This window comes from Manihot esculenta, chromosome 18 (assembly GCF_001659605.2).
Source record: "Manihot esculenta cultivar AM560-2 chromosome 18, M.esculenta_v8, whole genome shotgun sequence".
NCBI classification, from domain to species: Eukaryota; Viridiplantae; Streptophyta; class Magnoliopsida; order Malpighiales; family Euphorbiaceae; genus Manihot; species Manihot esculenta.
This window is the reverse complement of record NC_035178.2, coordinates 12,959,999-12,978,056: the sequence shown is the minus strand read 5'-3', so window position 1 is coordinate 12,978,056 and position 18,058 is coordinate 12,959,999. Positions and strand designations below refer to the sequence as shown.

The window sequence follows — 18,058 nt, the reverse complement described above, 5'->3', positions numbered from 1 at the left end:
ATATAATTCTTTGTGTATAAATAGTTATATAAACCAATTGTAAAGATTAAGAGTGAAATATAAGAATTCTCTAAATTTTCCCAAAATTCTTCATGATATCAGAGCCTTTTCCTAATTTTAGGGTTCAAATTTAATTTTTTTCCTCTTTAGGGTTTCAAAACCCTAGATCTACTTTTTTTGGTACTAACCCATCTAGGAGCCTTTCCTCCTTTCACCGCTGGCACCAGGATTGTCGTCGGCCAATCGCCCAGCTTCGACGCCGAAAAAGCCCGCACGTGAGGCTCACACGCCTCCCTTTCCCGGAGCGTGACCAATCGCCTGACGCTGCTTCGCGGCTCCGATCACTTCGGCGACGATTCCGACCATCTTTTCGGCCTTCCCGTGCCGCTACCCGGTCTTTTGGTGAATCAATTGGGCTCTTCTGTGTGTACAACCTTGGGTACCTCATATTCTTTCACGATTCACAAATATTTACCATGGCAGAAGGTAAAAGGATCTCAATTCCTAACTCTGATTCCTCGTCCTCCGATGCCACATCTAACTTTGTAAAGTCAGGTAATGCTTCCTCTCTTAATAATGTTCCATAGATTATCGATTCTGGTGCGAATAAACACATGACAAGCTCTTCTAAAGGCTTTCTCAATTATTTTCCTTCTCTAACCAAAGATAGCGTCAGAATTGCTGATGGCTCTTTTACTCCCATATCCGAAACAGGTTCTGTTATTTGCACATCCAACATTAAATTATCATCTGTCATTCATGTTTCCCACTTTCCTGTCAACCCTTTATCTATCAATGCTATTACCAATGCCCTTAATTGTAAAATTGAATTATTTCCTGATCATTGTGTTATTCAGGATCTTCACAGGAAAGAGGATTGGCAATGGTAGGTTGCATGATGGCTTATATATATTGGAGGGTGATCCAGGTTCTTCTATATCTCAAGCCTGTTTTGGAGAAAATAAGGATGTCAATCAGGAAATAATACAGTGGCACAGACGGTTAGGGCATCCATCATTTTTTGCCTTAGAAAAACTTTATCCTAATTTATTTGCTAGAACTCAGTTTGATTCTCTATTTTGTGATGCTTGTGAGTATGCTAAACACACTAGAACATCCTATCCTTTGAGTCATAATAAAAGTCAAATTTCTTTTGCGACTATTCATTCTGATGTTTGGGGGCCTACTCAAACTGTCTCCTTTTCCGGTAATCGATGGTTTGTCACCTTTATTGATTGTTGCACTCGAATGACTTCGGTCTATTTGATTAAAGCTAAAAGTGATGTCTTTTCTTGTTTTCAATCCTTTCATAAGATGCTTTGTACTCAATTTGATACTAAGGTGAAAATTTTGAGAACTGACAATGGAAGAGAATACATGGATAGTAGCTTTTCTGCTTATTTGGAGAGTAACGGGATAGTACACCAGACTAGTTGTCCTTATACTAGTGCTCAAAATGGCGTTGCTGAGAGGAAAAATAGACATCTATTGGAGGTAGCTCAATCTCTTATGTTCACCATGAATCTACCCAAAGCATATTGGGGAGATGCAATCCTTGCATCTGCTTATCTTATCAATAGAATGGCTCTCAAGACCCTTGACTTTATGAGTCCTTTGGCGGTTCTACAAAGGAAAAATTCATATATTGTTCCACCAAAAGTATCTGGGTATGTTTGCTTTGTCCATACTAGGACGGCAGGGAAATTGGATTCCAAGGCCCTTAAATGTGTGTTTGTTGGGTATTCTCCAACACAGAAGGGATACAAGTGTTATCATCCTCCCTCTAGGAAATACTTAATCAGTATGGATGTTACTTTCCGAGAAACTGAACCCTACTTTAGTATCACCCACTCACCTCTTCAGGGGGAGAACAATGAGCAAGAAGAGGTGATCCCGAATTCTGTGATTCTGAATGATATGGTTCAACTAGAAAGTTTGAGTTCTAGTAGACAGGGGGAGATGTCCAATCAGGGAGAGAGAACTGGTCGTTTGGACAAGCCAGATTTGAGAAGGTATTCGAGGAGAGACAAGGCAGAAGAAGCCATTATGCAGTCTACTCAGAGTCAAGAATCTTCTCCTGGTGAGTTACCAAGTCATGAATCTTCTTCTGGTGAGTTACCCACAACTCTTTCTTCTAGTGAGTTACCCACAACTCTTGAATGTTTTAATGACTTAGATAAACCTATTGCACAAAGAAAAGGGGTCAGATCTTGTACTAAACACCCTATTTCTAACTTTGTTTCTTATGAATCTTTATCTCCTTCCTATAGAGCCTTTGCCTTGTCTATTTCCTCTGTGTCTATTCCACAGGATTGGAAGAAAGCTCTAGCAGATCCTAAATGGAAGAAAGCAATGATTGAAGAGATGAAAGCATTGGCTAAAAATGAGACTTGGGAGCTTATCACTCTCCTACCTGGGAAGAAACTCGTTGGCTGTAGATGGGTGTTCATAGTGAAACACAAAGCTGATGGCACAATTGAACGGTTTAAGGCCAGATTGGTTGCAAAAGGATTCACCCAAACCTATGGAGTGGATTACCAAGAGACATTTGCCCCAGTTGCAAAAATGAACTCAATCAGAGTTTTGTTATCCTGCACAGCCAACTTGGACTGGGACTTGCAACAGTTTGATGTGAAGAATGCTTTCCTCCATGGAGATTTAGAGGAAGAAGTGTTCATGGAAATTCCTCCTGGGTTCGCTGATGAGAAGACACAAGGAAAGGTGTGCAGGTTAAAAAAGGCTTTGTATGGGCTAAAACAATCTCCTAGAGCTTGGTTTGACAGGTTTAGCAGAGCCATGATGTCCTTTGGTTACCAACAAAGCAATGCTGATCACACTCTGTTTATCAAACATCACAAGGATAAGATCACCCTTCTTATTGTTTATGTTGATGATATAGTGGTGACAGACAATGACAAAGAGGAAATGACTCAACTAAAGAGGCTGTTAGCTCGGGAATTTGAAATCAAAGACCTAGGAAAACTACAATATTTCCTAGGTATCATGGGTGGCTAGATCAGAAAAAGGAATTTTCATCTCCCAAAGAAAGTACATTCTGGATCTGTTGGAAGAAACTGGTATGATAGGGTGTAAACCAGCAGAATCTCCCATTGAAAGTAATCACAAGCTGGAAGCGAAACTGGTGAGTCCGTGGATATTGGAAGATACCAAAGATTGGTAGGAAGGTTGATTTATCTATCACACACTCGACCGAATATAGCCTATGCTATTAGCTTAGTCAACCAATTCATGTATGTCCCTCGCAAGCTCATATGCAAGTTGTACTTCGCATCTTAAGATACCTAAAGTATGCGCCAGGGAAAGGGCTTCTTTACTCCAAACATGGTCACCTTCGAGTTGAAGCTTTTACAGATGCAGATTGGGCAGGATCTCTCGATGACAGGAGATCCACCTCTGGCTACTGCACAGTTGTGGGAGGGAACCTTGTCACCTGGAGAAGCAAAAAACAAAGTGTTGTTGCTCGGTCAAGTGCTGAAGCAAAATACAGAGCAATGGCCCAAGGTGTATGTGAACTCTTATGGTTACAGAAGTTATTGGAGGAGTTGAGGTTGCTCGAGAGAGACAAGATAACTTTATGTTGTGACAATAAAGCTGCTATAAGTATAGCACAAAATCCAGTCCAACATGACCGGATGAAGCACATTGAAATTGATCGGCACTTCATTAAAAAAAAATTAACAGACTGTCTTGAGCCTAGTTCATGTGACTTCTACTGGGCAACTTGCAGATGTGTTTACTAAAGGGCTCAACAACAAGATCTACCATAATCTGATTTGCAAGTTGGGCATGTGCGACATCTTTGCACCAACTTGAGGGGGAGTGTTGACTTATTTGCTAATCCTAACTGATTCTAGGGATATGATTTGATTTTATTAGGATCCTTAATTATCTCTGTAATTATTATTTGATTATTTGCTTCATGTTTAGATATAATTCTTTGTGTATAAATAGTTATATAAACTAATTGTAAAGATTAAGAGTGAAATACAAGAATTCTCTAAATTTTCCCAAAATTCTTCAATAATTATTAATTACCACTGAATTTTTAATAGATCTTTCATTTGTATACTATATTCCCCCTCAAAACTAGTTATTAAAATACTTTCTACAAGCAAGCAATGTCTTTTAGATTAAAGTGATAAATTTTCCAATTTATTCTCTAATACAGGTGTTTTGCGGCTTTGCGCCAAAAACATAACCATAGAATCTACTTTTGCACCTTTTGTGTAGTAGAGATTAAATGTATCTCCATTCTCATTATATTAAAAGAACCCTCAAAAAGACTAACGAAGACTAAATAATAATAATACCAAATGTTACAAAATTTGAACTTGATAGCACAATTATGTGGAGGAATAAAAAAAGTAAAATAGAGAACAGTATTATGTCAGTTTGGAGACTAAATGGCTAGACATGTGAAGTCAATAGATGAAAGTGCACACACAAGGAAGATTAATATTTTAATAGTGAAAGGTATATTAAAGAAATAAAACTCAGAAAAAGAACATTTGGATGGTGAAAGGTTGAATATCTTACTGAAGTTTCTCACGGTATTTTCAATATGTTGAACACTTCTGGTGCCCTCATATTGGTCTACAATTATCTTTAGTTCATTTTCTATTTGTTTCTTTCCACCCAATGACAACTCCACATTCTTAGCAACATCCAAATCATGGATTGCATCCTTGTAAATGCCTAAAGCAGCATTTGCCTTACCCCTCCTGTACCATGCCTACAAAACAAAGAAGCCACTTTTAAGACCCTCACAGAGAACTCGAATTTTAAAGATCCAATAAGTTGGGAACTCAGTTAATGCACAAATCACGTGGTTTATACATGATATCCAATGAAAAGAACAAATATTTTCACGTCACCTTCCTTCTCATAAAATTAGGTGCTCTGTACATAGCCCTATAGGATAAAAATAAAATACTTAAGGTCAAGCATACAACATATTACTCAAAAGGTTTGCATGCATTGGATAACTCCTCCCCAATCCTTTATTTTCTCTTCCCTATCATATTTTAAATTCTCCTGTATTTCCCACTTCTTTGTTTTTCATTTTTGTTGTTTCCAATGATTATAAAAGAATAGTGCTTTAGTAGTTGATTTAAAATTTGTAGGGAATATGACCAGAGATTTTACGAATTGGAGATAGAGAATACATGAGAATATGGAAATTATTCTTACTTTTTTCCCCCTATTTGAAGACAAGCTTGGGATAAAGCACGAAAAAGATAAAGAATGTATTAAAAACAATTGGTGTAATTAATTACATAATCTATTGCCAATACAAAGGCACGTTCTCCTCCTATCTCCCTATAGTAGCATGACAAGAGATGGAATGATATTGTTATAAGATATAGCATACTGACCTTTGCATAACTTGGAGAAATTTGCAAGGCTCGATTGCAATCTCTTACACACTCCATTAGAAGTCCTATTTTCTATTGAAACAGACAAAAAAGATAGATGAATAGAAAAATATTTTTTCAGTGCATACACATAAAGTAACAACCAGAAGAAAATATGTTAATATGCAAGCATTATTTTCTATTTTAGAATGAATATCTTGATAATCATGTCACACTCACATTTAGTTTAAAGAATTTTAATCATCAAAATTGTTGAGTTACAATTCAAGTTGGAGAGAATGGAACTTTGATGTCTCTTTTGTAACAGACTGGTGGATGTTTTAGTGAGAGTTCAGTACTGCACTACTAAATTTATGTGTTTGCATTGGGGAGAGGAGGAGGAGGGAGGGCTGGGGGCTCGTAGAAAGCTTTCCAGCTATCCTATTCTCTTTGCTTTTCTATCATCAGTGAGAAATCTTTCAACAATATCCATTATTCTCATTGAACTTGATATGCTTATGCAGGGAAGAAAGATGGGCTCGGACCTGGAGGCTTGAATGTCTATACCTGGAAGGAAGTTAAGAGGTGAAGCTTGGGAATTACAGAAGCTTCTAGAAATGATGCAGAGAACTCTAGAAGAAAGCGGAAAAAGCTGGTGCAAGCTGGACAATAACAGAATGAGAGGTGGATTACATGTCCAAGATATATAATATATATACACATATGCATGGGGCCATTGAATGAGCATTCCTTGCATTTTGGCTATTAGAGGGCCAAGAAGTACTTGGGAATTTCTTTGGATTTCTTTCTTATTAAGGGAAAAGGGGAGGTTGTATTATGATATTGAGAATATATATATATACACATACATACATACATATAATATTTGTTGTTTGTTAGAATAAATTGAGCTCTTTGTGAAGGGATTATCAATTGAATTCTTCTTTCTATTAAATGTCATTCTGTGTTCTAAGTTCCTAACTCTATCAGAATCAATCACTTTTGTATAGAGTTGTAAGGTACACTCTTTAATAATTGAAAACCCTCTTTAATCGTTATTTAATTCATAGTATATTCCAATTACATTAAAAACTCCAAGGCAATCTGTAGTCACTCTAAATTCCAACACCTAGCTGATATCCTATTGTAATTATCCTGCAATGTGGTTATATGTTCAAATCTATAACTTGACTTAAAATCTCCATTGCAAGACCTACAACATCCTTGTTGTTCATGTTTTATGAAGGTGATAATTCTAGGGGTTTGTTAGAAGCAAAAGAAGTTGTTCTCAACTCTCTACAATTCTAATTATATTAACCAGTAGTGCCAACTTTCTTCACTAACATCATCATCCTTGTCATTTTTTTAGGTACGGGTTTTGACACGATTTCACAATTTCTTAATTTTTTTAGGAGTAAGCCTGATGTTAGTAGACCCAGGTTTCAATTATCATTTTCTTAAGTTGTTAATTGTTGTCCTATTTTCAAGAGTCATATTCTTAGTAATTAAGTTGTCTTCTTAGTGGTTAATCCATGATATGGACAGTGCAACTTAATTTTTATTTTTCCTTAGTGATAAGAGGGTGATCCTCCGTGTTGCTTCATGGTTCCTTATTTCTAAAAGATGGTTATATCTACCTCTTGTATTTAAGTGCAGCAACTCAATAAAAAAATGATGAGAAAAATTTCTAAAGTTTTTTAGTACTTCAACTCAAGAATTTCAAATTCTCCTTGAGAGCCTGTTCCATTGAAACCAATTCCAGTAATGGACCCATAACTCGATCCATTTCTAAGGACCCTAACACCTGATCGGCTATAGGCTCGGTTCCCAAGTTTTCCAGTTGAACCAGCTGGGCTGAGTTTCAGAACATTGGTATACACCAAAACATTATGCTAATTTGAATTGGTTCTGTTTTTTTTTTTCATGTTTATTGCACAACCCAAGTTTGTTAAAGCAATGCAGTTATTCCAGTACCAAAAGTTGGAGCAAGTTTTATGCATCTTTTGCAAAATAGAAACAAAATACTCAAACTCACATGAAATAAAGAAGCTCTATTCAGATACAACGTTGCAACCAAATTTTTGTCCATGTCATCGGCATTTATTGGAGCAATGCGCAATGCCTGTCAGGTGGAGGTGAGGAAAGAAGAACAATCAAATATACACAACTAAAAGTTAGTTACATAACAATCCCTTTTCCCTTTTGGGAGAAATAGAAAGTGCAAACCTTAAAAAGACAGAAAACTAAACTGAGTGCTAAAAGGAGGTAAAGGTTTCACTATGAGGAAAAAGAAGAAAAAAAGATTTTAAAAAGCACACATGTCCATGTCAAAATAGAAGCGTTCCTCAGCTTCATTGCATATCCATTATCAAACTCCTTATATATATATATTTTTTAAAAAAAAATACAGATCATCGTAAAAGATATTACTAATAAGTAATGTAAACGTTCTCCAACCATGCAAACAAGCTAAGCACCCTTTAAAAGTGTATGAAGCAAGGCAAAGAAAACTATAACGCCCTACAACAAGTTAAAGGACAATAATCTTTGAAAATGTTCAAAAATTCTCCATCCAAATACATTATAATAGTACACAAAAAACATTGAGGAAAAAAAATAGGCACAATTCCACCTTAGTCTAAATAAACATTTTAGTTTTTGCCCCAAGAAAACAAGATGATTTCAGAATTCCAAGGCCCCAACCTTTCTTCTCCTTATTCTAGGTTTAGAAATGAAACAACAAGGGATTTCATTGCAATAAAACAACTCCAAAGAAACGGACAAATCTAGTGAAGTGCTAAATTTGGGCCAGGCCTAACTCACCCCAAAAGCTAGTTCAAGAAGGAGGATTGCCTATGACTCATATAAAAGGCACATTACCCTTTTCCACAATTGAAGTGGGATTCAACACACCCCCTCACGCCCAGAATTTTACTGGTGCGTGGACATATCTATGGGAGGCCCAACATCAGATGGGGAGGCTCTGATACCATATTAAATTTGGGCCAGGCCTAACTCACCCCAAAAGCTAGCTCAAAGAGGAGGATTGCCTATGACTCATATAAGAGACACATTACCCTTTTCCACAACCGATGTGGGATTCAACATGAAGTAATGCTCTTAAGACTCATAATCTTAGCAAATGGAATTCCTTAATTTCCTATGAGGTAGAAACTCTTAGTGAAAACAAAAAACCACACTACTAAGTAATAATAACTATAGAGGCAAACTCTAATTCTTAAAGAAGTAAAGATGTCCCTCCAACTGAATACTCCAAATTATTTCAAAGATTGCACAATGCCATAATATTTCAACTTCTTTCCTTCTACCAAAACCTCTGAATTGAAAATGGGCTGAACGCACCCTGCCCTGGAGTCCCTCATTTCAAAATTGTTTGCTATCTTCCAAGAAGATAAGACTGTATGTCTCCTCGCTCGAGTCATGATCCTTCTGTACTTCAAGACTTGTGGTTGAGTTTTCATCAACCAGGGGAAAATAATGTAGTATGTGAAGGTGAAATCTTAATACAATTACGAACTTTTTTATGGTAGAATTAGGAAATTTAGGGTTGTTAGGAAGTTTGTTATTATTTGGTTTACTATTAGTTCCTAGTTTATCTTATTTAATATTCCTAATGTAAGCTCCGCAAATAAGATTAAGTTGTCTAAATACATACTCACACACCTGCACCGTAGCACTTTTGCCTATTAAACAGCTTAACTTTAATCATGACTTAATAAACACCTAAATTTTTAAAATAATTACTTTTAAACGCCTAAATTTTAGAAAAAAAAAAACTTTAAATTCAACCCGCTCAAATCCATAGTTTTAATTTAAAGTTGTGTTTAAAAGTAAACTTTTTTTTTATTTAAAACAAAAAAAAATAACTACTTTTAAACATGACTTTAAAACCATGGATTTGAGCATGTTGTGTTTAAAAATAATATTTTTTAAAGTTTAGGAGTTTAGAAGTTTTTTTTTAAATTTAGGCATTCATTAGATCACAATTAAAGTTGAGCTATCTGATAGCCAAAATGTTAAAATACAAGTGTGCAAGTATGCATTTGGCTGATTAAGTTACTATTATTTAGACAAATATTTGAGAATTAGTTCCTTTTTCCTTGGAGATTTATTCTTGTTTACTTTAGTCTTTTCTATTGCCACATCACCCCTAGTCACCACCCACCTGATATGCACACTCATGCATGCACAAATACATAGATACAAAGAGGATACTTTCACATACACCATGTGGTTTAATATTATATTACTTAAAGAGACAAAACTCATTTTTCATCAAAATGGTACCCTGAGCTTTTACCCCATTATACTGTTCTTTAGCTGTTAACGAAAAGTTGACATGGCAACTAAGTCTCCCATGTTAGCAACCATAAGGACTTCAAGGGACAATCTAACAAAAAATAGCTCAAGAAACAGTTTTAATAAAAATGAAAACTTGTCTTTAAAGTTATAAAGCACTAAACCATAAGGTACATTTGTGGAATAGACATACAATCAACCAAATACCAAAGATTACATTACTCTCATTTATATATATCTATATATATATAAGAGAGAGAGAGAGAGAGAGAACAGATCAACCAATATCAAATCTCATTTAGCTCTAGAAAGGGCTATAATACAAAGATAATAATGCAATTCCCAAGGATTTACAATATAATACTGAATGAGGACGTTCTAAAACTTTTTTTTTTTTTTGGGGGGGGGGTCAGGGAGGAGGAAAGAGAGGAGCACTATGACAAAGGACAGACAGAATGGTGACTAATACCCGAGTATAGAAAGCCAGTGCAGTGTCATAATCTCCGTTGAAATAGCATTTATTGGCCTTTTGCTTAAATTCCAAAGCTGCATCCTTATTCTTAGCACAGAGAGAAGCCTCCAGATCTGTCAAATCTCTAATCATCTATAGCAACCAAACAAAAGAAGGATAAGGGAAAAAGAAAGATTTCATAAAATGAATTTCAAAATATGGATCATATTATCTCCAACATAAGAAACAGCAAAGGAAATACCAGGAGATATTTACTTGGTGAAATTGTGACAACTTATTGAGAAAGTGAAGAAGAGAAGAAGATGTTGAGTGAAGATCGTCAGCATTGCTATCTGCCACTATCTGTTTAAGCCTATCTGGAACCATGGACTTCAGCTTCTCCATTGCATAAACAAGTTTGTCAAATGATATTTTACCTGGGATCTGTATAGGCTCCACAAAATTGAATCATAAGATCAGGTATTGAGTTTGTAAAACTGAGTATTTACCTTTAGTTTTTCTTTTCAAAATGTAGAATTCCCATCACTAGCAACATAACAAGTATGAATCAAAATAAAAACAGCAATATGCATCCGTCCCAAACTATTCAATTTGGAAAATGGAAAAAGAGAATTAGATGATTTTCCCTTGCTCAATCAGCTAATGAATCAATAATAATAATAAAGCACATAAAGAATAAGAAAAATGAAAATCAATCACAAGCTTAATCTGAAGGTAAGTGCAGTTAGTTAAACTCTGAGGTTCAGCACCCCAATACCCATCCTTATTAGAAAAGAAAAAAAAAAATGAAAACCACAGCTGCACTTGGTACCATTTTAATTGTTTTTTCATGATAATTAGGAAAAAAATTAGTAAAGCTGTTTCTTTTTATACTTCATCAAAATCAGACTACCACCATTTTATATTTGTTGTTCCATAGATTAAATCACAAAAAAAAAAAGGAAAAGAATACAAAGTATCCACTGATCAGTTTCAGTCAATTATACTGAAACCCATAGGTAAAAATCACCAACAATTGCTAGTGGAAAAAAGATTTGTAAGTTCAAATTTAGTTTAAACAATAAAATAAGAACAAACTAACTTCTACAGATGTCATAAAGGGTTCAAAAATATCAAACGAAATGTAAAAGGTGTAGAGCGAAACACAAACACACATACCACCTTATTATTCAACGAAAAATAGGGAGTCGCCGGAGATCGCCCAGATGGCAAGGGGCGCCGTTTAGCAGTCTGGCGGTTACGGTGGACTGGCTGTGCAACTCACCTGGGAGAGATAGAGAGCGCTCCATAGGCTGTGACAAGGAAGAAGGAAACCCGCCAAACGCACCGTTTTGTATAGTTCTCGAAATTAATCAAATTATTCAACTTGTTTTTTACTAATTGGGATAAATTATTTAGGCTAAATCGGTGAAATGCGCTTTTTTCTAAGTTGAGTATTCGATAATTTTCATTTAAAATTAAATTGAATTAAATAAATTAAAAATTAAAATTTTAATATTTATATAAATTAAATTAAATTAATTTTATTAATAATTAAATTAAATTTAATCAGTTTGATTTGATTCGATTTAATTTGATCGATTTAAATTTTTAATAATTTTTTATTTTTTACCTTTTATTTTTAATATTTTAAAATTTAATTAAAATATTTTAATTTTATTATAATTTAATCTCTATATTATTAAAAATAAAATATTATTATTATTAATCAGTTCGATTTAATTTTTTAAATTTTTTTAATCAAAACTGAACTTAATAGAAATAACTGAAATTTTTTAAATTAAAAATCGAACCGAATCAAAATATATAAAAAATCAAACTGAATTTTTAAATTAATTCGATTCAGTTTATATCGAATATTACTCGTTTGAGTTTTATTTCATTAAGATTAGCAATAAAAATAAATATAAATATTTAAAATTTTAAAAATTATATGTTTATTAAAATACTTATAAATAGTTGATATGCTTAATAAAATTAATTTATAAATAAATTTATTATTTAAATAATTAAAAAGAATATTAAATTATTTTAAATATTAAATTATAATAATTTATTTTTATTATAATATTATTATGGAATTTAATTTTAAATTGAAACATAAATAATTTATAATAAATATTTATTAAATTGAATAGAAATAACTTACCTTTATTAATTTAAAGAAATTATTTACACTAATCTAATGAATTTTTAAAATTAAATACTATCTGATCAAATGTTCTATTAAATTCTGTTTTATTCATAACAAAAATCAGAATAATTTCAATAAATTATTTACATTAGTTTTAATAATGAATTTTTAGAATTAAATAGGATAATAAAGTAAAATATCAAATTAAACTCGTTTATACCAAAATTAAAAATTTTTTAATATTTTTTCTTATAAATAGAATTTATAAATTTTAAAATTTAATCAGCTTATAAATTAATTAAGCAAAATAACTCTAAAATTTATTGAGATAGATTTGAAATGATTGAGGAATCTAAATTTGTATTAAGTGAGAAATTATAACATTTTAATATGTTTTATTTGTTTTACGAAAAATATTTTCATATATTTTAGTGTTTTGGATATTTAAAAATTTTAATTAATAAAAAATATTTTTCTAATTAAAAATAATAATTTTCATTTCAAAAGTATTTTTTACACCATAATATTACGTGTGAGCATTCGGTCGGTTCGGTTCAAAATCGAACTGAACCGAATAAACCGAAAATCGAAATTTTAGTGTTTATGAAAACCGAACCGAATCGATTTTGATCAGAAACCAAATCAAACCGAACCGGTCTGATTCGATTCGGTTCGGTTTGATCGGTTTCGATTTTTAATAATTTTTTTATTTTTTACACTTTATTTTTAATATTTTAAAATTTAATTAAAATATTTTAATCTTAATATAATTTAATTTCTCTATATTATTAAAAAAACATATTATTATCACTAATCAGTTCGGTTCGATTTTTTCAGTTTTTTCTGATCAAAACCGAACCGAACCGAAATAACCAAAATTTTTAAAATTAAAAACCGAACCGAACCGAAATATATAAAAAACCGAATCAAATTTTCAAATCGATTCGGTTATGTCGATTTTTTCGGTTTGAACCGAATACTGCTCACCCCTACATAATATCATTATTAAGATTTTTATATATAAATCAATTAATAAATATTATTTTTAAATTAAAAGTAAATAATAAAAAATAAATTATCTAATTAAAAAATATTTTTCATAAAAAATATTTTTCAAATATAAATTATTTTTTAAAAATAAATGGAGCTTAAGATATTCTATTAATGAATGAATTGTAATTTAATTAAAATTATTTTTTTTTAAATTATCCAAATTTGAATTGAAATTCTAAATAGAATCAATGTATACAATAAAAAAATACATATTTTGTTGTTTATGCATATATAAATGGAATCTAATTTTATTAATATTTGCTTTTGTTTTTGATATTATATATTCTTTAATCTGTAAAATTACTAAATTATGTTATTGTTAATATAGAATTAAATAATTTTTAATATTTGATTCAATTAAAATTTAATTTACTGTTTACACTTTTTTTTTGCTAATGAATGCGTTAAAAATTAATAAATTTTATTTATTCATAAAAGCTTTTTTAAAGAAACTTATTTTCTTAGAAAAATTTTTTAAAAGTTGTCTAAAATTTTAACCCTCTTTAAATATGCGTGCTTTTTGAAAAAAATAAAAAAAAGAATTATTAAAAAAACAAATTAAAAAATATATATTTTCTCTAAAAAAATCTTGAAAGCATATAAGGATTTACTAATTAAAAAATTGTCTAAAACTTTCATTTTAAAATATTCAAATCTCCCTCTGTTTCTCTTCCTCCTTCTCAAGTGTCTCAAGCCTCAAACAAAAGTGATTAGATAGATCACTCATTGTCGATGAGGTGCAAGTGTGAGGTTGAGGTTGTGATGAAAACTTCTTAGATGAAAAAACTTCAGAGCGAAGATTTCTTTGGCATCCTTGCTATGGAGTAAGCAACTTTTGAAATATAGTCTTATAAATTTCACTTTTTTATTTTAATAAGATGTTGCAACTAGGGGTGAGTAGTATTCGGTTCAAACCGAAAAAACCGACTGAACCGAATCGATTTGAAAATTTGGTTAAGTTTTTTATATATTTCAGTTCGGTTCGATTTTTAATTTCAAAAATTTTGATTATTTCGGTTCGGTTCAGTTTTAATCAGAAAAAACTAAAAAAACCGAACCGAACCGATTAGTAATAATAATATATTTTTTCAATAATATAGAGAAATTAAATCATATTAAGATTAAAATATTTTAATTAAATTTTAAAATATTAAAAATAAAGTGTAAAAAATAAAAAAATTATTAAAAATCGAAACCGATTAAACCGAACCGAATCAAACCGGTTCGATTCGATTTGGTTTCTGACCAAAATCGGTTCGGTTCGGTTTTTATAAACACTAAAATTTCAATTTTTAGTTTATTCGGTTCGGTTCGATTTTGAATCGAACCGACCGAATACTCACCTCTAGTTGCAAGTAGTTATATTGGATTGATCTAATAGTTGATGAGCCGTCTAAAAGAGTAATTATTGACTTACTGATGAGATTGGATAGGATGGAACAAGAGAAAAAGAAGATGATTGGATAGTACAAGAAATTTGGTTTCTTAATTTTAGTCTGATTCATGATATTGTACATTATTTATAGCAACTGTAGTTGCAGAAATTCAATTTAATTTTGCTAAGACTAAATTGAAGGTTTGAACTTATTCAGTATATGCTTGTAATAGATAGCAATGATTTACTTGTTTACTGATTTTGATATATATATATGAATATTTAAGATTTAATGGAAGGTTTTAACTTTCAATTTAATTATGTTTCTATTATTTTTGCCATGGCCACCAAATTTGTTCTCTTTATTGAAGAATCATAGTTTTCTTATACATTAAGTAAAATAATTAAAAAACTGATTATAGCCGATTAAAGGGATATTTATGTTAATTAAATTAAAATTTCAGGAGTTTTATATTACAAATTAAAGTTTAGGAATGATATTGTTACGACACTCAAATTCATGTTCTTCCAATGTTAATCCCCAATCCCTTCTTCATCGATTTATGACATTTTCTTCAATCCAATCATCTTTTATCCTCCAATTTCTCCTTGCCCCTCTTTATCTGTCACTTTACTGATATCCCTTTTCTTACACTCCAACCACTTCAAAACCACATGTACAAAACAATGCAATGCATACTCACATATTCAAATCCCAATTAGTATGTTTAGCTTCTTCTTCATAGTCAAAATCAACATCACTGTTAAAACCACCCCAAATGTTGTGTTTTGGAGCATGTTCAAAGCCACCATGGGCTTCAAGTACTCCCAGTCAATGCATCCAACTCGCGAGCTATTATCTCTTTGATTAACATGGAAGGGCCATGACGGCCAATGGCATGATTAAAAGGGATGGTGAGGGAAGTTGGATAGCTAGGAGTAAGGGTGAGCAATATTCGGTTCAAACCGAAAAAATCGACCGAACCGAATTAATTTGAAAATTTAGTTTGATTTTTTATTCATTTCGGTTCGGTTTGATTTTTAATTTCAGAAATTTTAGTTATTTCGATTCGGTTCGATTTTGATCAGAAAAAAAATTGAAAAAATCAAACCGAACCGATTAGTGGTAATAATATATTTTTTAAATAATATAGAAAAATTAAAATATTTTAATTAAATTTTAAAATATTAAAAATAAAGTGTAAAAGATAAAAAATTTATTAAAAATCAAAATCGATCAAACCAAATTGAATCGAACCGAATCAGATCGGATTGGTTCGATTTGATTTCTGACCAAAATTGATTCATTTTGATTTTTATAAATACTAAAATTTCGATTTTGATTTATTCGGTTCGATTCGATTTTGAATCAAACCGACTAAATGCTCACCCCTAGCTAGGAGTGGAGGAAGAGGGCTCTTAGCAGGGAAGGAGATCTATTGGCATTTGAAAGATAATTAAAAAAAGTATTAGCGGAAGATGAGAGATATGCTTAAGAGAGAAAAAATCCATCGGTATGACAATGGACATAGAAGTCAAGAAATTAAGGATATTAGGAAATCATAAAAAGAGTAGGATAGAGTTGACGATGAAAGGCATAAGAGGCAAAGAAACAGAAATGATGGTGGTGAGAATGGGAGAGGTAGAGGATAAATGGAAGAGTGGGAAGATGGTGACAATAAAAGGTAGTTGAGAACTTAAAATATGGGAAAGCAACATTAGGAGTAGGAATTATGAACAATGCACCTATTTATAAAGCAGAGGAGATGCAAAGGAAAAGGAAATTGGGGATGAAGTTTATGTTCCAATTGTGAGATTGAGGATTGATGAGGTAACAAAATCTACTAGTGTAGTAGTTTTATCTATCTACAAAGTAAAGGAGAAGGAAAGAGGAACTCTAGAAACTCCATGAAAGTACAAGACTGAAGGCAGAAAAATGAAGGGCAATAATATTTTCTTTGTTGATATGAAAGAGGAGAAAAACAAAAGCGTGGGATATTTAAGTCATTTTGATTAATTTATTTTTGGTAAAATGCATAATTTGCCTCCTTATCTTTTCATGAAAAGTCACTTTACCTCTCAATTTTAATTTTTTCCTATTTACTCTTTCAACTTTCAAATGGTGAAATAAATTCTTACAACTAGCATGTGATATTCACACGCTACCATATCATAGAGATTAAGTTATTCAATAATTAAAAGTTGAAGAAGTGATATGTATATTCTCTAACTTTGTAGAAATTAAATTATTCAAAATTTAAAAGTTAAATGAATAAATAAGATAAAAATAAAGTTGAGGGGGTAAAATAACTTTTCATGACAAAGTGAGAGGTATAATAATATGCCATATAAGAAAAATCTGAAAAACTGGTTGTAGCCATTTAAAAGGATTTTTATATTAATTACATCAAAGTTTGAGTTTTATGTTACAGATTGAAGTTTAAGGATTGTTATAGTGTGAATATAATTTATACATAATTAGAATAGATTGCAAAATTATAAGGCTAATTGATACTAATTGATAGATAGAGGATTTTTAAGAGAATGATTTATTACCTTAATAAGACATTTTAATTATTATATAAACACCAATGTTCAATAGAGAAAACAACTATTTTCTATAAATCTAGTTTGTTACATTGTATCAAAGCCTTCAGTTTTTTGAGGTTTATTTTATCGGTATTGTTCACGGATACTGTTTATCAATACTATTCATAGGTATTGTTCATATGCACTGTTCATCGATACTGTTCAAAATGTCTGAAAACTGCGCCTGGTTTTTTTTTTTTATTATCTTTGCCTTGTGATTCTAGTCGTATGTGCTGTTTTGTTTTTTTTTTTCACCTCTTTCCTAGTGGTGTTTTGTAGTGCTATATTCTGTGATTTGTGACTTTGCTGGATTGGGTCTCGTTTATTATGATTTTTGATATTTTAGAAATTTAAAAATAGTTATCGATAGTAAGATTATGATTACTACAGGAGGATGAAAAATAATAATCGAGGTAGAAATATTGGTATTCAATATCAGGACCTACTCAAAAGGTCCACTTCAGTCAATACTATTGTAATACCCGGCTAGACTACGGCGTCAGAATTTCAGCCTTCCGACGGAATTCTCGTTGAAATCCGGAATCTCGAATGCCAGAATCTCGAATGCCGGAACCTCTTAGAAGGATAAAATAAGTTTTTCACAAAATGAATTTTATGATTTTACTGTTGGTTTTTCTGTTAAAGTATTTTTTTAAAAGGAAGAAAAATGCTTTGGAGGGGAAAAATCAAGTTCGGCCGCCGAGCCTTATGTTCGGCAGCCGAACATGGTGCTGCCGCGG

General features: G+C 31.8%; 1 protein-coding gene across 7 annotated transcripts in view; it reads right to left on the bottom strand.

Annotated features, from left to right (window-relative positions):
• The window catches only part of LOC110606604 (SET and MYND domain-containing protein 4), a 36,095-nt gene extending 24,598 nt beyond the window's left edge, over window positions 1–11,497 (bottom strand). For 5 of the 7 annotated variants that reach the window (XM_021745482.2, XM_043952876.1, XM_021745486.2 and 2 more), the window contains exons 1-6: window positions 11,326–11,497; window positions 10,423–10,590; window positions 10,165–10,299; window positions 7,411–7,497; window positions 5,397–5,468; window positions 4,558–4,753 (exon numbers count right to left, since the gene is read on the bottom strand). In XM_021745482.2, coding sequence (XP_021601174.1) covers window positions 4,558–4,753; window positions 5,397–5,468; window positions 7,411–7,497; window positions 10,165–10,299; window positions 10,423–10,551 — 619 coding nt within the window. In that variant the 5' untranslated portion in view covers window positions 10,552–10,590; window positions 11,326–11,497. Of the gene's footprint in view, window positions 1–4,557; window positions 4,754–5,396; window positions 5,469–7,410; window positions 7,498–10,164; window positions 10,300–10,408; window positions 10,591–11,325 lie in introns of those variants that run through there. The other 2 variants (XM_021745483.2, XM_021745485.2) reach the window with 2 other exon arrangements.
• Window positions 11,498–18,058: the final 6,561 nt, after the last annotated feature.